This window comes from Mus musculus, chromosome 2 (assembly GCF_000001635.26).
Source record: "Mus musculus strain C57BL/6J chromosome 2, GRCm38.p6 C57BL/6J".
Classification (NCBI taxonomy): domain Eukaryota; kingdom Metazoa; phylum Chordata; class Mammalia; order Rodentia; family Muridae; genus Mus; species Mus musculus.
Window position 1 is genome coordinate 14,450,333 of NC_000068.7, and position 22,868 is coordinate 14,473,200.

Genomic DNA, 22,868 nt, shown 5'->3' on the forward strand with positions numbered 1-22,868 from the left:
AAATCAAAGCATGAATCAACATGATTAATATAGAAAAATCAAAGCTAAGCATAAAATTGAAGCAAAAGATATATAGTAGAAGATACACATAAGATGTTTTTTTTTTAACTGTATAAACTTAGTTACCTTGTATAACAATCGTGCTTCTGAGGGACCAAGACTAACTAAAATAAGGATTTTTAAAACAGGCCTGGAATCAGAGGAGAGGGAGCTGTCTACACATTTACACTAGAGAGAGGCCTATACCTGGCTAACTTTAATTGTCAACTTGGCATAGCATAGGGTCATACTCAGAAGGGTGTATACTTTGAGTAATTGCCTAGATGAGATTAGTGGTCTGGGGCCATGTCTGTGAGGGATCATCTTCATTGTTCATTGATGGGTAAAAGAGCCTACTCCATTGTAGACAGCATCATTCCCTGATCTGGGTGTCTGAACTGTTTAAGAAAGCTAGCTAGGCATAAACTGGGTTGAGCCAGCAATCAATATCCCTTCAAGATTTCTGATTCAAGATCTTGCTTGAGTTGATGCCCTGATATTCTGCAATGATGGACTGTGACCTGGGAGTATAATACAAAATAAATCCTTTCTTCTTCTAAGATTTTGGTCAGAGTGTATAATCATAGCAAGAAAAAAGAAGCTAGGATAAGCTCATTCTGCTTTCAATTTCAAGTTCATGCTGTCCCATGGGCAACTCCTGCCCTCTTGTGTTCAATGTCCATTCCCCAAAGTCCAGTTACCAAATTAGTATTGACCCCCTCTAGCCAAAGTCTTTCCTGCACCCATTAAAATGTAACTGGTCTGTATATCATGCCCTATGGCCTTGTGTTTAGCTGCTATACTAGTGGCATGGTATTTGACTTTCAACCTCAGATCACCTAGCAGTATAGCAGTATGTAACAGGACAGTGCAGTAGTATTAAGAGCTATTTCTGCGACCCATTATGCAATGGAGTTAGGAAATCGAGCCACAGGTTTTTTTTTTTTTCATTTGAGCTTCTATTGGGTGGTGGAGACTGAGAAATAAACACTCTAGATCTGGAGGTAGAATGTTCATCTTTTGACACAAAGGTAAGGCAAGGTATGGTGTTCGCTGATCATGAAGGTAGATGATCATTTTCTAAAGAGAGATTTTGTTTCTTTCATTAACTTTTTAAGGATTTTTAAAAAATCTCTAATTAAGTAGTTTCCCTACAAACAGATCCAAAATAAGTACATCACAAAAACCTATAGAGTATCATGATTCTCGTAGCAAGAATCTAGGGCAAAGCAACAACAGAAACCAACTCAGAAACTCCAGGGTAGAGAGTGTCTTTGTTTTGTATTTATCTGACTTTAGAATGCCACTGAGTATCAGGGGATAGAGAACATGTCATAGACCTCCCTGGATGAGTTATGTCTAGGCAAAGGAATAGAACCTCTCTACCCTCAACTTCATCTGGGTAGTGAGCCCCAGAGATGTAAGGTAGATGTGTTTAACTAACCAATCATTCATCTTACTCCCTAAACCAGTTCTATTTGCTGGAATTAAAAGTAAACTAGTAGTATATGAACTTATGGAAAGCATCTTCACATAAGTGATGATGGCATATTCTCTGCTTCTCCCCCGACCCCTGAATTCCAGGAGACTTTGCAGTGCTCTTAAGCTCAGGACTCTCTGTCAGGACTGCCATCCTGATGAATTTTCTAAGTGCCCTGACGGCCTTCGCAGGACTGTACATTGGTCTCTCAGTATCTGCTGACCCACGTGTCCAAGACTGGATTTTAACAGTGACTGCTGGGATGTTCTTATATTTATCTTTGGTGGGGATGGTAAGCTTTATGGATTTCTGTTTTGATATGCTGACACCAGAAATGTGAAAAATGGCTGAAAACAGGAGATTTTTAATTAATTTTCATTAAAATGGGAGAGTCTTAGGAGTTGTAAAATGTAGTTAGAATATAGAAAAGCAAACACTCTGTGGAATCCAAGAAAGTAAATAGTAGGCAGAAAGAATGGAACTCAAGACTCAGAAAATGCTGATGTTCTGATAGTAATGGAAGTAGAAGATTGTAATCATAGTCCCAAACCTAGCAACAGACCATATTATCACAACTCTGTGTCAGTACAAAGAGCCTAGACTTGCAGATGAAAATGGAAGTATTCTCAAACAGCCATTCTGCCTATATGATACACAATAGTTCATCAAAATTTGTCATTAGATTCACAAACAACCACATGCCTTAAAAAAACAGATCACTTTTAAATAAGGAAGGACTATCATTCTGATGAAATAAGGAAGATTCTGACAGCCATTTGGCATCTTAATTGCATGTATTTCCTAAAGAGATTCTTGGTAATAATAATGAAAACCTGCTCACCAATTTTCATTCTCTATAATCGTATTAAGAAAACTAGAACCTGGGAAATTTTACCCACCCATTTTTTCCCACTTCTTTGTTGCCTTCTTTCCTTTCTTCTGTCTCCCTTTCTTTATTTCCTTCTTTCCTGCGTAATTCTCCTCTCCATAAAATAGACCATTTTTCTCTAAAGTCACCTTCTCTTGGACGTGTTCACATTTTAAAGTTTTAGGATGGGGCTGGGGATATATCTCAGTTGGTTGAGTACCTGGCTCACATGCACAGAGCCCAGAGTTCATTCCCCTACAGTATGTAAGCCAGGCATGGTGATGCATACCTGTAATTCTAGCACATAGGAGATAGAGACAGAAGGTTCAGGAGTTAAAAATTCATCCTCCAATATATAAAGAGTTTGAGGTCAGCCTAAGCTACAGGCCTTATCTCAAAACCAAAGCAAAGGTTCTCAGAGTAAAAGCTAAATTATCAACCCTTCTTCTGAGTTAGAAGATAGCAAAGAAAAATGAAATTAATGGATAATTCAGCCTGAACAAAAGCAAATTCTGTTATTCCCTGTATCCTGGAGAAGATGAAGCAAAATAAACAATCTTGAAGGTGATTTGTAGAGCAGCTCCTTAGGGATTGGCTAACGGTGGTGTGGAACCTGGTTATTTGCTGTCCAGGAAGTAAGTACAGAGTTGTTCCATAAGAGAAAAAAATAAGAGAACAGGAACTGGAGTTTCTACAACCAGAGGATCAGAGTGTCCTGAGGACAGATTTCAGAGTGGTTCCCAGGGTAAGCGCCAGCTTTTGGACCCTGAGCTTCCGATCCCTGGCAGCTTTTCTTAATCAGAGTCAAGTGGATAAAGTCAACACCAGGCACACTCTTTGTTTATGAATGTCTCTAAGTGTCACTTGCCATGCTAACAAAACATTTTAATTTTGATAATGAAGCTGAAAGTACATCAAATTCTACCTCTAACCTTTGCATCTGAAGCTGAGGTCACCGGTGCTCCTGTGATCCTTCTGAAGTAAGGAATCGTGCTTTCTAACTTTTTGTAAGTTTGAAAACAAGCTGCCATTTCCCATTAATTGAGGTGAGCTACTCATTGTTCAAGTGCCTTTGTTAGTTCACTTCTATGTCTCCCGCTGCAGCTTCTTTTTTTTGTTTGTTTGTTTTTGTTTTTTTTTTTTTTTTGACTTTGTATATTTATTACATGTTGAAATGGCGATAATTGGATTTTAAGTTACATGGAATATATTACTAAAATCAATATCATCTGTTTCTTTTCCCTTTCAAAATATGGATGCTATAAAAATGTACATTACAGCTGTGGTAGCTGTATGTTGGACCGAATTCCTCAAGCTATTTTTGTTGCTCTTCTGTGTTTGTCTTCAACTGGATTCCTCCTCAGACTCCAGAAATGAGGATAACTTTGCCCTTCCTATCAAAACAGAGACACACAGAATGCATCGGGTCCCAAAGGGACCAAAATACCTGCCTTAGACAGTTCTGGTTAATATAACAGTATTCTGTTATATTTTTTAGAAGTATATGGGGGAGAGTATAGGCACAGAAAGTTGCTTCTTACAGTTTTGTATTAGAAATCTGGGATGGGATGTGTGCTGGTTAGTTTGGGAGTTTTGTTTGCTTGTTTGTTCTTATCTACTTGATACAAGCTATGGTAATCTGGGCAGAGGAAACCTCAACTGAGAAAATCCCTCCATTTGCTTGGCCTGTGGGAAAGCCTATTGGGCATTTTCTTGAATAATGCCTGATGTTGGTGATGCCAACCCTCAGAAGGTAGTCCTGAGTTGTAGAAAAGAGCAGACTGAGCAACTCATGAGATGCAAGGCACTAAGCAGTGCTTCTCTACAGCCTCTGCTTCAGTTCCTCCCTCTAGCAGCTTCTTACTCTTTTGTCCTTTCTGGGGCAGTTGTGGACAGTTGCAGTATTGTTTTTTAAAGTTTATTTTGTTTTCTAACCTAGACTGGATTGCTCTTCAAATTATGATTGATGTGTCCTGCAGAGTTGATCCTCTCTCTCTCCCTCTCCCTCTCCCTCTCCCTCTCCCTCTCCCTCTCCCTCTCCCTCTCCCTCTCCCTCTCCCTCTCCCTCTCCCTCTCCCTCTCCCTCTCCCTCCCTCTCCCTCCCTCTCCCTCTCCCTCTCCCTCTCCCTCTCCCTCTCCCTCTCCCTCTCCCTCTCCCTCCCTCTCCCTCCCTCTCCCTCTCCCTCTCCCTCTCCCTCTCCCTCTCCCTCTCCCTCTTCATCTCATCTCCCTCTCCCTCTCATCTCCATCTATCTCTATCTCTATCTCTATCTCTATCTCTATCTCTAATCTCTATCTCTCTCTCCAAAATAGATTGTGGAAGATTATTTGTCCCATTTGTCATGTGGAAGCCTAAGCTAGTGTTGTCATTTCCCTATTACTGTTCCTGCTGTGTATCCTGTAAGGGTGAGAGAAAAAGCAAGGCAGACTGATATCCTACAAGAGATGAACTTGCATAAATTTTTGACTGTACTGAAACTTGCCATTTGCTAAAGAAAAGTCAGCACCCTGGCAAGAAGACAGGAAAGAAAATCCTGTGAATTTCCTGGGGCTGCTTCTAAAATCCAGGTCCCTTGCTCTCACGGCCTTCAGAGTAAATTCTAAACAAATACAGATCTTTCACATAGCGGCGACTTTAACTGTTGCTGTGCTCTGGGGCTGTGCCAAACAAAACAGTCTGTCATTTAGAAAGAGGAAAACATGGTTCAGAAATCGTAAAACATCAAGGAAAATAAATGAAAGTAACTGAAGGGTAGAGGGACCATCTTTGGGCTATGCAGTTTGCGAATCCTTCATGTTTATCAGGCTTGCCCTGAGGAGAGTCAACGTGAAAAGATAAATTACATGTGTGGCTTGTTTGTTTGTTTCGAAGGCATGAAACTCCTAAAGAGAAAGAATTGTGGGCAAGAAGGGGCCATTAGCAATGAGGTCAAGTTGGAAGGAAGTCTTCCCTAGGGAAAACTGCCAGCCTTCATTCTCCCAAGTGAGATGGCCTTATCCAAACCCATGAACTCCAAGTTGTGTTGAGTTCTTTCTAAATGGCATGAAGAATTACCACAGCTCTGTGTGACCAGGGAAATCAATATACTGTTTTCCTCAAAACAGGGACAAAGACACATGGAAACAACCCCTCTCACTGCCGTGTGTGTGTGTGTGTGTGTGTGTGTGTGTGTGTGTGTGTGTGTGTGTTTTGCAAGTCAGAGGTCAGAGGTCAACCTCAGTTGCTATGCCTCAGAAAGAGCCCATCTTGTTTATGTGGCAGGGACACTTCTTCAGAGCCAAGCCTCACCGATTAGGCTAGGCTGCCTAGCTAGCAAGCCCCCACGATCTCCCTGTCTTTAACTCCTGGTTCTGGAGTTATAAGTGCATGCCACTTTTTATATGGGTGCTAGGGATAAAACTTGTGTTCCAGATGTAAATGTCAAACACTTCACCATTGGAGTTATTTCCTCAGCTTTAAAAGGTGTTACATATGGGCCTTCCTACTCTTGTCCAAATATATTCCTATAGGCATTCTCTCTCCACAGTTCTGTGCTTGAGTGACAGAGATGTTTCCTTGGGGTGCCCAATGACATGACATCAGTACAAAAGAGAGGGATGCAGTGTAGGACTACAGCAGTGAAGTGTGCAAGACTAATCTTGATCTTACAGGGTCTTGGTGAGATAGTTTGTTGCTGTTGTGTCTGCTGTGACTTCTAGTTTTAACTTCTTTAAACTTTGAATGTTGTTTTTAATTACTTACTTTATGAGGTAGAATGTTGTATCTGTCATGGGTTCAAAGCTTTTTTTCCTAACATTAGCATTTAAAGCTAGACATTTTCCCATAAGGCATCACTTACCGACCCACTTATAGTTTGTGCTTTCAGTATGCTCCTTTGAACTGTTTTCAAATTTCTCTGTTATTTTGTTTTCTTTTTGATGCATGGATTATATAAAAGTATATTTTCTAAGCAGTATTTGAAATCTAAATGTCTTTCAGTTGCTGACTTAATTAAATGGAATTTTAGATCAGGTATGTTTTTTTATATTGGTGCACAGGTATGCCTTGAGACTTGTATACCACACAATCTATTTTGATGGATAATTTTTTTGTTGTTAGGTATGCAGTTATGAGAGCACCAGTTAATTCAATTTGATTAATACTATGAGTCATATTTTCAGATTAATTCCCGATTTCTCCCACTGATTTAATGCTAAATCTATCAGTTCCTGTCTGTGCGTTGCCTGCTTCTTCTCTTAGTTCTGCCATGTTGTTTCATGGGTCTGGGCTTCTGTCATTAGCTACATATATATTTGAATATTTCCTTTGTCAGTTTAGGCTGCTGTAATAAAACACCACAGTCTTGGTGGACCTTGCAACAGAAGTACTTATCATCATAGTACAGACTAGGAAGTATAAGATAAAGGTTTTGGCCAATTGGGTCCCTGCTCAAAGCACTCTTGGTATCAGACAGACATCATTTTGCTATGATCTAATGGGGGGACCCAGCAATGAGTGGGAATTTCAGAATTTCAATCCCTCATCTCTTACAGTGGTACTAATTCTGCCATGATGGACTGACACTCATGTCCTAATTAATTTCTGATGTGGTTTGAATATGATGTATGTGTGATAGGTTTATATATTAAATGCTTGACTCATAGCTAGTTGGATGATTTGTAAGGTACTAGTAACTTTAAGAGGTGAAGCAGGCAGCTAGTCCCACAACACCCAGAGGAAGCTCCATTCTAACATGCTCAGGTCCACAGGATCCCAGGAGCTTGGTCACACCAGGATGTCAGGGTCCCAGAGGCCACTTGACTCCCAGGAACTCTGACACACACAGAATCACAGGATCACAGAGGCAGCTGGACTATGAGGAGTTCTGACACAACCAGGATTACAGGAAGGATAGGCTCCAGTCAGGTAGATAGGGCAGGTTGCACTAGAGATATTTAGATGGTGGGAAGCAAGTGCAAGAACATAAGAAACAGAAGGTTACTTGGCATCATCAGAACACAATTCATCCACCATAACAAGTCCTGGATACACCATCACACTGGAAAAGCAAGACTTGGATCTAAAATCACTTCTCATGATGATGATAGAGGATTTTAAGAAGGATAGAAATAACTCCCTTAAAGAAATACAGGAAAACACAGGTAAACAGCAAGAAGCCCTTAAAGAGGAAACACAAAAATCTCTTAAAGAATTACAGGAAAACACAATCAAACAGACAAAGGAAATGGACAAAACAATCCAAGATCTAAAATATGAAATAGAAACAATAAAGAAATAACAAAGGGAGGCCAATCTGGAAATAGAAAACCTAGGAAAGAGATCAGGAGTCACAGATGCAAGCATCACCAACAGAATACAAGAGATAAAAGATAGAATCTCAGGGGCAGAGGATACTATAGAAAACATTGACACAACAGTCAGAGAAAATGCAAAATGCAAAAAGCTCGTAACACAAAACATCCAGGAAATCCAGGACACAATGAGAAGACCAAACATAAGGATAATAGGTATAGAAGAGAGTGAAGATTCCCACTTTAAAGGGTCAATAAATATCTTCAACAAAATTATAGAAGAAAACTTCCCTCACCTAAAGAAAGAGATGCTCACAACATAGAAGAAGCCCACAGAATTCCAAATAGACTGGACCAGAAAAGAAATTCCTCCCATTACATAATAATCAAAACACCAAATGCACTAAACAATGAAAGAATATTAAAAGCAATAAGAGAAAAAGTTCAAATAACATATAAAGGCAGACTTATCAGAATTACACCAGACTTCTCACCAGAGACTATGAAAGCTAGAAAATCCTGGACAGATGTTATACAGACCCTAAGAGAACACAAATGCCAGCCCAGGTTACTATACCCAAATACCAAAATTCTCAATTAACATAGATGGAGCAAACAAGATATTCCATGACAAAACCAAATTTACACAACATATTTTTTATATCCAGCCTTAGCAAGGATAATAGATGGAAAACACAATACAATGAGGGAAACTACACCCTAGAAAAAGCAAAAAAGTAATCTTTCAACAAACCCAAAAGAAGATAGGCACACAAACATAATTCCACCTCTAACAAGAAAAATAACAGGAAGTAATAATCACTTTTCCTTAATATCTCTTAACATCAATGAATTCAATCCCCCCAAAGATAACAGACTAGATATGTAAACAGGACCCAGCATTTTTCTGCATACAGAGAACACACCTCAGGAACAAAGACAGACACTACCTTAGAATCAAAGGTTGGGAAACAATTTTTCAAGCAAATGGTGCCATGAAACAAGCTAGAGTAGCCATTCTAATATCGAATAAACTCAACTTTCAACCAAAAGTTATCAAAAAGGACACTTTATACTGGACAAAGGAAAAATTTACCAAGATGAACTCTCAACTCTGAACATCTATGTGCCAATGCAAGGACATCCACACTCATAAAAGAAACTTTACTAAAGCTCAAAGCCCACATTGCACCCCACATGATAATAGTGGGAGACTTCACCACTCCACATTCAGCAATGGACATATCATGGAAACAGAAACTAAATAGAGACACAGTGAAATTTACAGAAGTTATGGACCAAATGGATCTAACAGATATTTATAGAACATTCCATCCTAAAGCAAAAGAATAAACCTTCTTCTCAGCACCTTATAGTATCTTCTTCAAAATTGACCATATAATTAGTCACAAAACGGGCCTTAACAGGTACAAGAAGATGGAAATAGTCCCATGCACCCTATCAGATCACCACAGACTAAGGCTGATCTTAAATTAAGAAAAACAACTGAAAGCACACATACACATGGAAGCTGAACAATGCTCTACTCAATGATAATTGGTCAAGCAAGAAATAAAGAAAGAAACTAAACACTTTTTAGAATTTAATAAAAATGAAGACACATCATAACAAAACCTATGGGACACTATGAAAGCAGTGGTAAGAGGAAAACTCATACCTCTAAGTGGCTCCAGAAAGAAGCTGAAGAGAGCTTACACTAGCAACTTGACATCACACCTGAAAGCTCTAGAACAAAAAGAAGCAAATAAACCCAGGAGGAGTAGATGGCAGGAAATGATCAAACTCAGGGCTGTAATCAAGCAAGTATAAACAAAAACTATACAAAGAATCAACAAAACCAGGAACTGTTTCTTTGAGAAAAACAAGACAGATAAACCCTTAGCCAGATTAACCAGAGGACACAGAAAGAGTATCCAAATTAATAAAGTCAGAAATGAAAAGGGAGACATAACAACAAAATATATCTTAAAATAATTATTGTTTGTTGATCAACAGTTGAAAATATTAAAATCATCTTCTACAAATAAAATAAAAATAAAAACAATGAATTTATGAAGTTCTTAGGCAATGGATGGAACTAGAAAATATATTGAGTAAGGTAACCCAACCACAAAGAACCCACATGATATGCATTCAGTGATAAGTTGATATTAGCCCAAAAGCTAATAATACCCAAGATACAATTCATAGACCACGTGAAGCTCAAGAAGAAGGAAGACCAACATGTGGGTGCTTGGGTCCTTCTTAGAAAGGGGAACACCCTCATAGAAATAGGGGGAGGGGACATTAGATAGGACATTTCTGGAAAGGAGTGGGAAACCGGGAAAGGGGATAACATTTGAAATGTAAATAAAGAAAATATCCAATAAAAATGCAAATAAATAAATAAATAAATAAGAAATGAGGTGTGCTATAGGAAGTAAGGCATTGTCTTAGTCAGGGTTCTCTAGAGTCACAGAACTTATGGAATGTCTCTCTCTATTGAGAGAATTTATTGGAATAATTTATAGTCCATAGTCCAGCTAACCCAACAATGGTCAGTTGTGAATGACAAGGCCAAGAGTCTAGTAGTTGCTCAGTCCCATGAGGCTAGTTGTTTCAGTTGATCTTCTGTAGAAGCAGGTTCCAACAGATGTGCTAGCAAGTAAGTGCAAGCAATCAAAGAAGAGTGAATCTTCCTTCTTCCATTATCCTTATGTAGACCTCCAGCAGAGATGTACCACCATGCATGGATCTGGAATTTGCTTTGTCCCAGGCTGACCTTGAATTCAGAGATCTGTTTGCTTTAATCTCCTGGGATTAAGGCATGTAGTACCTTGTCTCAGCCTAAACTTTTTATGGCCAAGATCCATGTCAATATCTCCATGTCAAGATCCAGGTCAGAAGCCTGAATCTTCCAGCCTCAAGATCTGGATCACAGGTGTGTCCTCCATTTCTGGATTGTAGTTCATTCCAGATATAGTCAAGTTGACAACCAGGAACAGCCATTATAGCACTAATGATGTATCTTTGAAAGGTATATTTGGCCCCACTCCCTTTCTGTCTTCTGTCTGTCTGTCTGTCTGTCTGTCTGTCTGTCTGTCTCTCTCTCTCTCTCTCTCTCTCTCTCTTCTTCCACCTTTCCCACTTCTATGTGTATGTGAGTGTGTTCGCTCCATCATGAAGTGAAAAATCTCCATATGTTGCTCACCCCATGATGATCTGCCACAACATGGGCACAGAATTACAGATCGAAGTGTCCGTGGGCACATTCACACTGTGAACTAAAACAAACATTTCCTCTCTGTAAGTTTTCAGAATGGATTTTTTTGGTGATAGCTGTAGAAAAGCAGCTGGTAGACTTCTCAGGACCTCATCTTCAAAGGCTTTTTCAGTAGGTAGTATGGTTTTCATATGTAAGTTCTGGAGAGACACATGTAACACTCATTGCATGCCTGCTGTATCTCCCTGGTGAACTGACACTTCTACCATCTCTGTTTGAGAAAACATCCTTGCCTTGGTGTCTTTCTTGTCTTAACTGTTTGGGAAATAAGAGGTATAACTCAGACTACTTGAAGGGGATGTAGCAGAAGTGTCTGACATTACCAATATCTCTATTGTCCATTCACCTTGCTTGTTCAAGTTCTACAAATGATTAAATTGTCCTTGGACAATTTATTACATGTATATAATATATGACACTTTCATATTTTATATATATGCTTTAATACATGTATAATATTTGTAATATATATTTAATATGCGTAATATATAATTTTGTACACATCTATATGATACATATACTTCACATACATATAATTATATTAATCATGTTTCTCTAGAGTAATCAAATTTATAAAATGAATTTATATATCTGTCTAGAATAATTATCTATCTATCTATCTATCTATCTATCTATCTATCTATCTATCGAATCTATTGAAGCCTGTTCCCACATTAAATATCTGGATTAAAGGTGTATTTCCCACCTTAAAATTTCTAGATAAAAGTGTGTCTTCCCACTTTAAGGAATTTAATTAAGAAAATAATCTGTACCCAACCAACTTGGTTTTAGCTAATTCCAGGTGTCGTCAAGTTGACAACCAAGAGCAGCCACCAAAATAGTAGTTGACAGTCTTATACATATATTTGCTATTTCATACATATTTATAGTATATGAAAACTTTATATGCTTATATGTATTATACTGTAGTCACAGTCATTTTTCTACCCTCTTATCTCTCTCCTGCCTCCACTGCCTTCCTCCCACTCAGTCTCCATATCATTTTCATGTCTTTGTTTTCTCTTTTTGACCCATTAGTTTTAATCAGGACCCCTTATGCAGGCATGGGTATGAAGTTGTCTACTAGAGGATGAGTAACTCATTGTAGGGTATATCCCTAAAGACCATAACTTCCTCTCTCCTGATAACTTTAGATAGTCATTATGTCCCTGGGGTGGTCTGAGGTCCCATCAGCCACTCCCCCATCAGTGGATAGATGTTTACTGGATTTGTTTTCTGAATTCTGTATGTGGGCATCCACAGCTATTGTGAGTTTGTGAGTGCCACACCATGTTATGCCTATAAGTCAGCATTTTATGCCCTGTCTCTATCATGTAGCTCTTCCATTATTTATACCCGTTTTTAAAATACCCTTTCTTCTTAATGTTTCCTGAACTGTGGAGGACAGACATGGGTATCCTGTTTAATCATGAACATTCAACAGTGACTAGCTCTCAGCATCTTGACCAAACATGAATCTTTGAATTAGATGCTGTTTGCTGCAAAGAGATCATTTTTTTAAAATTAATGCTTAGGATACCACTTGCCTATTGGTGTAAATGAACAATTTAGTGGCAGTTTGACAATAGCAAACAATGGTAGTAGTTCACTCCTTGTACTTATATGTCCTCCCAGCTATGGGCCTTTAAGATAAGGTCTTTGGTACTAGGCCTTAACTTCCTCCTATGGAGCAGGCATCAGATCTAATCAGAAATTAGTTGTTTTCCCCTATAACTATCATGCCATTATTGTTCCAGTAAGCAGGTCTTGCTGTGCAAGTTGGTACTGTAGGATGCAAAGACTAACGTTTGGAAACAGCATTGCTAGCTCTCCTTCCCCAGGTGCCCACATAGTAACCTCTGTCACAACAAACGCTAGCCACAAGGGCGTAAGCTTCCAGTTCAGTTCTAGCTGGGATTTCTTTTATTCTGCAGCCAAAATAAGTGATATCTTCAGCAATAGGCTCCTAACATCTAGTTCTTGTGAACAACTAATAACAATGACCATAACCCACTCAATTTATTTTGGATAAATTTCTAGGGCCTTCCTGACCATCTACACCTAGGGAAGTGTCCCATATCTGGCACTAGGATTTTCATTCAATAAACCTTGTTTTCTGGGATCAGTACTACCCAGTCATGCATAGTACCATCACTAAATATCTTTTTCTAAAGGACTTTGCCAATATTTTAAAATTAGCTTATAAAGTAATACATTTCCATATGGCTTTTTCATATACCCTTAGTTTCACATAACTACTTTCCACACTCCATATCTTCCCATTTCTGTTTACACATTTCCATCTTCAGTATTCCTCCCCTCTGTTTTCATTTGCTGTTACATTTGCTCCAAATCTTAATTATAACCAGATTCCTTTGGTTTGATGTTTCATTCCTAGTCTCCTGTTTGCTACAAATATTTTATAAGAAATAATCTTTATAGATACAACATTCTATCAAAGTTATATACATATAACTCCTCCTAATCTGGAAGAGTCTGTGACTACATTATCTAAATTCAAAAAGGACTTGCAGATGTCATGGAGGTTTAAATGTTTGAAAATGAGTCTGGAAAATAGAAAGTCTTGATCTGGCTATGATCAGTGGGAAAAAAGCGAAAATGATAAAATGAAGGTTAGAGATATGTAACATTGCTAGATTTAAAGACAGAGGGAAAGGCCAGGAGCTAGGGAACATGGGTACTCTCTAGTCTAGAAGACGGATGGAAAATTGGCTCTTCTCCAAAGCTTAAGAATAAAGCCCCGCACAGGAATCTTAACCTGGCAGGAGTCTTGCTAAAATCGGGACCCATGGAACTATAAGATAGTGTATTTTTATTGTTTCAAGATACTCAGTTTATGGTCATCTGTTAATAGCAGCTGTTGAAAACGTATCCATCCCTTTGGTACCATCTTATGTTTAGATGTAATTGGAAATGGAGACAGCTTTGTAAATGCATTTTTTTCTGTCTGAGAAACTAAAATCCCTTCTGAGAAAATTCTCAGAATTGAAAGTGTACAGGATTTCTCAGGCTCAGCATCTTTCAATTTAATAAATCACTTAGATGTAAGGAGAAATGAACCCTCAAAGTAAGTTCTTCAGCAAGCTGGGTAGAGAAGCTTCATTTTTGAATGACTATCATGTATTCTATAATACATGAATTAATTTTTTAAAAAAATACATGGTTATGCCAAGGATGGTTTATTTTTGGAGCTGAGGCAAAGTCGCAAACCTTCAGGCATTTTTCCTAAGGTTTTAGATCCTGAAAGTCAGTTTCTATAGCAACAAGTGAGTATAAACCTCAAGGGACTCTTACTGCAGTTGTAACTAGAGATGTCTCTGGAATTGGGGGAATTGGACAAGTGCCCAGGGTCCACTGTGTTAATAGAACTAGTGGATATTAGAGAACTAAATCTCACTGAGGTGGCAGTGTGGAAAGAAGAAAACTCAAGTAGAATTCAGGTACCATTTCCTTGAAAATCCAAGGCAAATCAGTTGAGAATTTAGGCAGTTCTGCATAGCTATAGCTTTAGTATTAAGGAGGTGGTTATCCACAGACCAGAGAACCTAAGAAAGAATTCCATCTGCACTGGACACAGGGATTTCTCTTGTCATTTTTCTCTAAACAGTACAGAATAACAATTATGTTTGTGTTATCTTTGTCTTCTAACATCTTATAAACGACCAGTTGATTCACAGTATAAAGGAGGATTATATTGACTATGTGCAAATATTGAATTACTCGGGGCATCTTCAAATTTTGGCACTGGAGGGAATCCCTGGAATAAAGGTTTCCTGGATACTGAGGAATGACTAGATGCCCAGTTTTTTGTTTGTTTTGTTTTGTTTTGTTTTGTTTTGTTTTGTTTTGTTTTGTTTTGTTTTTGCCCACACGTGCACACACCCATCAACATACCACAGTTTTCTGAATCTTGTCCCATACATTTTTGGATGTTCCTTAACAATGGCTCATCCTTTTCAAGACTATCAATACTTTTTATGCATGTCTTATGTGATAATGGAAGAAGAAAAGCCAGAGTAAAGGGCATTATTTAGAGGAATTTACTAGCTACTGTACTCAGGAGAAGTGTCTCTCAGCAGTAACATCACATGGTCTCGAATGACCAGTTAGGAGGCCTCTTCCTGAGGAAGACAGTTTCTCCTGTTCTAAGGAAATCTTATAAGGCCACAATCCCATCCCAGGATTCAGATAAAATGTTTTATGTTATGATATATGCTTATAATCTCATAACTGGTAAATCAAAGGCAAACATCAACTTTAATCTCTATAATGATGAAACTAGGAGGAAGGGCCTATGGTAGCTAGTGTTGATGGGGTCAGATGCATGGAGCCTGTATAATGGGCTTAATGTCTCATAAGAGGAGTGTGAAGTGGGTGGTCTCTGTGAACATACAAGGGAAGATAGAATTTCATAAATCAGAACTGGACATAAAAGTCCACAAATTCTACAGGTGACCAGGTTTTAGTCTTTTAGGTTTTTTTTTTTTTTTTTTGTTTTTGAGAATTTTATATGCTATACTATTTTTAACTCATTTCTATACCTTGTGTTTTCCCCTCCTGCTTCCACAAACCACAACTACCTCTCGAATTACTGACCTTTTCTTCTTAAATTAATATTTTAACATACATATACATTCACACATACCACACATATATACATATATACGTGTACACACACATGTGTATATACTAATACACACATACATATTCTGCTAAGTCCATCTAGTGCTGCTCATATGTATGTGTCTAGGGCTGACCTCTCGGGATAAGATAACTTAAAAGGTGCTCACACCTAGAGAGGACTGGTTCTCCCTATCCCAGCAGTCACTAATTGCTGATAGCTCATCATCTAGGTGTGGGACCTTATAAGATTTCCTTTGTACGTGTTAGTATGCCAACTGGTGTCATTTTGCGGGGCTTTTTTAGGGACCAGATTGTTGAGGTTTAAATGGATGATATTTCCTGTCATATGTAGAAGATGCTATCTTGTAGCAATTATCCTGGTACTCTGATGCTTGAAATCTTTGTGCTTCGAGTCTCGGATGTTCCCTGAGTCTTAGGAGTAGGAGATGTAGTGTAGATGTATTGGTTGGGGTTGGGCAGATCCCAATGACCTGTTCTCTGTGTTTTGACCAGTTGTGGATGTCTTCCATACTCTGTATCTGCTGTGAAATAAAGCAAAAATGAGAGTTAGAAACATACCTCCCAGTGAGCATAAGGATAAATTTTGATAATGCTCACTTTATCTACTATTCTCTTCTTACCTATGAGTTTCATATCTTGGAAAAATAAGTCAATTTTCATAAATCTTCTGTATTTTCTTTTAATAATTATGTAATATTGAATCTCAAATATTTAGGCCTTTGGTCAATTTTGAGATTTTTTTTTCTTTTTCTTCTTTCTTTCTTCCTTCCTTCCTTCCTTCCTTCCTTCCTTCCTTCCTTCCTTCCTTTCTTTCTTTCTTTCTTTCTTTCTTTCTTTCTTTCTTTCTTTCTTTCTTTCTTCACACAGTGTCAGATTAAGTTCTAACAAAGTTTATTCAACATTTTAGGAGTTAAAAAGTTATAGATGCTACATAAGAAGTTATTATTTAACAAAAGGATATATACTGTAAGGAATTATTTTTAGATAGTATTATGTTATAGTAAATACAAATACACAAATAAGAAACACATTTATAAGCCTAGAAGATTCCATACCAATCACATAAGGCTGTTAGGTTCTTCAAACTAGCTAGAAACAGAAATCAGAACTTTGGTTATCTAATATATATTTTAGTTTTCTTTGATTTTAAATTACACAGATAGAGAAAGATGCACTACTATGAACAATTTTCCTAATTTACCAATTCTTGATAAGGTGGCTTACAGATGATTTTTTTAATGTGAATTCTCTTGGAGATAGTGCATAAACAAAGGATTATACATATTGTTATATTTTGTAAAAACTGCAAAATTTGGCTGTCACTAAGGATCATATTTATTTATCTGCTTGTATAATGGAGGACTCTAGGTGTCTTGGTAATCATTTATCAAAATAACCTGGTGTCAGTAGCTATACTTTGAAACTCAAGATGAAAGTTAGCTGAATGTCATATGAGTATTGTTCCAAAATGAGTGAGTAGATGGTCGAAAATAACTTTTCTTCTTGTTGTTTATGCCATGTGTTGGAATACAGGAATATGTTTAGTGAAGTTTTACAGGAGTGATTATCACTTTTTTTTTTTTTTTTTTAGAAAAATCCACTTACTGGTATAAGTATAATGTTATATAAAATACTTGAACCAAATCTTCTTTTGCTGAACATTAATAGATGATGTAACAATGGTACAATCTAGCTTTTCACTTATATACCTGTCACAGTAACTCAGAATAGGCTATGGGTTTTTCTTCTTTTTTCTACTTCAAAAATACATGGAACAGAATGGATTTTTGTTGTTGTTGTTGTTGTTTGCTTGTTTGTTTGTTTGTTTTTATTTTTATTTTTTAATTAGGTATTTTCTTTATTTACATTTCAAATGCTATTCCAAAAGTCTCCCAGACCCTCCCTGCCACTCCCCTACCCACCCACTCCCACTTCTTGGCCCTGGCGTTCCCCCGTACTGAGGCATATAAAGTTCAGAATGGATATTTTATAGGACAGAAGACACACAGCAAACAACTGCAGTGCAGCTCATTCTGCTTACCAGTAGCCTGGAAGTGACAGAAATAGACATTTGTTCACTTGTACAGGACAGTTGAACACCGTGGAGTCTGAGTGTTTGTGCTTACACAGCTAAGAAGGACGATTTCTTTCCTGATCCTACAGCCTTTAACAACTCTTTTTCCTTACAAATTATAATAGGATGTTTTTGATAGATTTTTACCAAGTGGAAAACCAACCACAAAGCTGATAATCTTTCTCAAAAACAACCCAGTTATAGTAAAGAAGAAACAAGCTTTACTGCAGAAATCTTTTTCATAGGAATTAGGAAAGAAAATAGTTGCTGTGTCCTCAAGTTAAGTGCACTGAAGTAAAGCTGAACAAAACCAAATTCCAATCTAGAGCTTTTTGAGTTTGCACATCAAATATTTGACAATCCTATAAATTGTCTCATGAAACCTATGCTGAGATTCAGAGATACAAGCAGTTCACAATCTACCTTACTATAGAGATGAAATATGAACAACTATTTAGACATTAGTGTCAACTAAATCTGGACTGGCCACGTGAACGCTTAGTTCTGTCTCCACATGTCTCACAAAAAAAGAAATCACTAAGTTTTTTTGAGAAAACAATATTTAAAATTTAACAATTTCCGTATTGCATTATCAATGTATAGTGGATTTGATGCTTATTAAATTTTTCCCAATTAAAAAAAAAAGGAAGACACACACACACACACACACACACACACACACACACACACACTGCTCCACAGCACTATCATCCTTCCTTAGACAGGTACAGATCATGTAGAAGTAAGGCTGTGTCCTTCATTTACACTGGGCATAGGGAAGCAGCTTCCTTCCTCACACCACCCCAGTGGCAATCTCATATAGATCATTCAAATGAGACTAGGGTAACTAGAAAATGGAATTTTTAGTTATAAATTTCCAAGTTTTAGAATCACATCAAACTAATAATAGCATATAGATCAGTGGTTCTCAACTCTCTTAGTACTGTGACCCTTTAATACAGCCTCTCATATTGTGAACTGCAACCATTAAATCCTTTTTGTTACTACTTCATAACTGTAATTTTGATAGCTATGAATAGTAATGTAAATATTGATATGCAGGATATGTGATATTTGACCCCCAAAGGCATCATGACCCACAGGTTGAACTCTGCTGATATAAAGTAGATTATGACGGCACTTATCAGGAATCCCAGCCCTATGGTGCTGAGGCAGGAGAACTGGCAGTTCAAAGACAAACTTGGGTACACAATGAGAAGCTATCTCATAAAACCAAAAACAGGTTTTGGGAAGATGGCTCAGTTGGTAAAGTATTTTCCTGGAAAGCATAAAGACCTGAGATTCAATCACAACATCAAAAAGAAAAGGCTAGACATGGGACACAGATCTCTAATCCCAGCATGGGGTAGGGTTTGAGAGGAGAATACAGACAGGCAAACCCTAAAAGTCATCGGCCATCAAGCCTGGCAGAGTCAATAAGCTTCAGGTTCCTAGAAGATTCTGTCTCAGAAGATAAAGATGTCAGGTGTTTAGAGGATAACTCTTGCTCTAAAAACATGAGGGTCTGAATTAGAATCCCTGGAATCCACATAAAAGCTAAGTACTGCTGCATGGGCTTATAACTCTAGCACTGGGGACAGAGTCAGTAATCCCTGAGAGCTTGCTGGCCAGCTAGCCTCACTGAAAATGTGATCTTCCTTTTCATGGAGAGACTCTATTGCAAGGTGATAAGGTGAAGAGCTAATAAAGAATTACAGCTGTACACACACACAACACACACACACACACACACACACACACACACACATTCATAAGTGTATATCATTAATTAGTTAATTAATGAAGGTGGGGAGTGGTTGAGGAAAGACACCACCATCCAACAGTAGCTTCTATATGCACCTGCATGTGCATACCCACTAACAAGTACCAAACCTCCCAAAACAACACCCCTAAAACATATACCTGAAGACACAGAGAGCATGAGTAGTTCTCTGTGCCTCTGGTCCCACATGTGCACACTTACTCCTCTATCAGTACCCTGAAATCGCACAACTCTTAAAATCTTTGACCCCAACATTGATCATTGACATGTTAATGTGACTCAAAGTGCACAGTTTGTATTAGTGTTCACTGTGAGTATTCTGTGACCATGGATTTTGACAGATACATGATACCATGACTCTGTCACTGTCATATTACACAGAGTATTTTCACCCACCTAAATATATTCATGCTCTCTCTGACCTACCTACCTTTCTTTCTTTCTTTCTTTCTTTCTTTCTTTCTTTCTTTCTTTCTTTCTTTCTTTCTTTCTTTCTTTCTTTCTTTCCTTCCTTCCTTCCTTCCTTCCTTCCTTCCTTCCTTCCTTCCTTCCTTCCTTCCTCCCTCCCTCCCTCCCTCCCTCCCTCCCTCCTTCCTTCCTTCCTTCCTTCCTTCCTTCCTTCCTTCTTTCTTTTCTTTCTTTCTTCCTTCCTTCCTTCCTTCCTTCCTTCCTTCCTTCCTTCCTTCCTTCCTTTCTTTCTTTCTTTCTTTTTTCTTTCTTTCTTTCTTTCTCCTCTCTTGTTCTCTCTCTCTTTTCCTTCCTTCCTTCCTTCCTTTCCTTTAATGTATGTCAACCACATTTATTTTTTTATCGTTTCTATATGCTTTTCCCATATAAAAACATAGTTTTCTAGCATACTGCCATTTTAATTTGTCTTCATATACTTAGATATACACATCTAAGACCCTACTTTTGCTAGCTGATAGAGTTGTGCCCATGAAACTTCTCTGAGTTCAACTGAGGAAAACAGACCCAGGTGTCTGTGGCAGTTGCTTTTTGAAGTATGAGCCTCTTTCCCTGTAGTGAACAATGGATGAGAAGAAAGGAGGTATAGCAATCATAACACAGGTACCCCTTGAAATGAACCCCAGGAACAAATGAGACTTTCTCTTGGATTCAAAGGAGAAACATGTTTGTTTGGTTCCTGATTGCTTTTCAAAAGCTATAATATGTTTATTGTTTCTTTGAAAATACCATGTTCCTATGCATTGAGAAACTAAGGCTTATTGCTCAGAAAGTTATCTTTTTCCAACTATGTACAATTAGGGAATTCTGAAAGCAGGTAAAATAGGCTTTGCCAGGGATGAGCTCCCTATTTGCATATCCAGTACCAACTGTCAGCCCTGAGATCATACATACAAGCAACACTAAATGGCCTAATTACGTTGTATTTGTATATTTATGCATATATGTACATATACATGTATGTATAACAATAAAAAAGAGAAGATATGAATTTGAGAGGGTTTGGGGATAAACAGGGAGAGTTAGAGGGCAGAGAAGGAATGGAGAAACTGTGTAATCATTTTAATTACAAAACATTGGAAAAAAGAACAAAAAGTGAAAACACGTTTCTTTTATGATTTTCATCAATTTATAGCTTTTTTCTAAGAAATATTCCATTGCCTAAATCTAATACATTTCATTCACTACCTACTAGCAAGCAGCTTAGTTCCTTCCAACTTAGACTTTTGATCAAATGCTAAGAGGCATGACTGTTGGACCACACAGTAAGAACATGCTTAGTTTTGCAGAGACACATTGAAACTAACAGAAGGTATGGATCAAATGGATTTAATAGATATATATATAACATTTCAACCTAAAACAAAAGAATATACCTTCTTCTCAGTATCTCATGGTACCTTCTCCAAAATTGACCATATAATTGGTCACGAAACAGTCCTCAAATACAAGAAGATTGAAATAATCCCATGCATCCTAGCAAATCACCATGGATTAAGGCTGGTCTTAAATTCCAACAAAAGCAACAGAAAGCCCACATACCCATGGAAGCTAAACAATGCCCTACTCAATGAGAACTTGGCCAAGGAAGAAATAAAGAAAGAAATTAAAGAATTTTTAGAATATAATAAAAATGAAGGCACAACATACCCAAACTTATGGGATACAATGAAAGCAGTGCTAATAGGAAAACTCAGTTCTGAGTTCCTCCAAAAAGAAACTGAAGAAAGCATACACTAGCAGGTTAACAGCACACCCGAAATCTCTAGAACAAAAAAGGAGCAAATACACCCAAAAGGACTAGATGGCAGAAAATAATCAACATCAGGGCTGAAATCAACCAAGTAGAAACAAAAAGAACTATACAAAGAATCAACCAAACCAGGAGTTGGTTCTTTGAGTAAATCAACAAGATAGATAAACCCTTAGCCAGACTAACAAGAGGGCACAGTGACAGTATCAAAATTAACAAAATCAGAAATGAAAGTGGAGATATAACAACAGAAAATGAGGAAATTAAAAAAAACAAACATCAGATCCTACTACAAAAGCCTATTTAACAAAACTGGAAAATCTGGATGAAATGAACGATTTTCTAGACAGATATCAAGTTTCAAAATTAAATCAGGATCAGATTAAGCATCTAAACATAACCCCTAAAGATTTAGAAGCAGTCATTAAAAGTGTCCCAACCAAAAAACAAACAAACAAACAAACAAACAAAAACCCAGGACCAAAAAGTTTTAGCGCAGAATTCTATCAGAACTTCAAAGAAGACCTAATACCAATACTCTTCAAACTATCTCACAAAATAGAAACAGAACGAACACTACCCAATTCATTCTATGAAGCCACAGTTATGCTGTATATTCTCCTTTGGAGATGCAATGGTTTCTGTCTAATCAGGAACCTGTCATAATTTACTTTCATAGAGGACTTTATGAGTTTTTTTCCTACTTCTATCATGTTTAATGTTTCAAATAGATTTTAAACATTGGTTGAGTGCATATTACTTTTAGCTTCAGAAGATACCATGTATATTTAAGAGGCATTTAGGCATTAGAAATTATTTTGATGACTTAAAAAATGTCAATACTGAGTTGTATATTTTAAAATAAATTTTATTAGTTTAATAATAAAAAAGAATATGCTTAGTTTTGTAGGAGAGTGGCTGCACCATTGTGCAATCCCACCATCAGTGAATGAGCTTTCTTCTTGCCCCAGCATTTGGAGTTATTCTCCTGACTTAACCATTCTGACAGGTAATTAGTAGCAACAAGAAAGACTTGGACAAATGGCAGCTATCACATCTTGAAATACTATAAGCCAAATAAACGCCTATATCCTTATAAATAATTCACTCCATATTATCTGATTAGTGACAGAAAATGGACCAAGAATTTCATCTAAAAGGTGCTC

General features: G+C 37.5%; 1 protein-coding gene across 2 annotated transcripts in view; it reads left to right on the top strand.

Annotated features, from left to right (window-relative positions):
• The window catches only part of Slc39a12 (solute carrier family 39 (zinc transporter), member 12), a 106,662-nt gene that overhangs the window by 62,017 nt on the left and 21,777 nt on the right, over positions 1-22,868 (top strand). The window contains exon 12 of one of the 2 annotated variants that reach the window (NM_001012305.2): positions 1,624-1,811. The exons of the other annotated variant lie outside the window; for it this stretch is intronic. Coding sequence (NP_001012305.1) covers positions 1,624-1,811 — 188 coding nt within the window. The remainder of the gene's footprint in view (positions 1-1,623; positions 1,812-22,868) is intronic. 2 annotated transcript variants of the gene reach the window in all.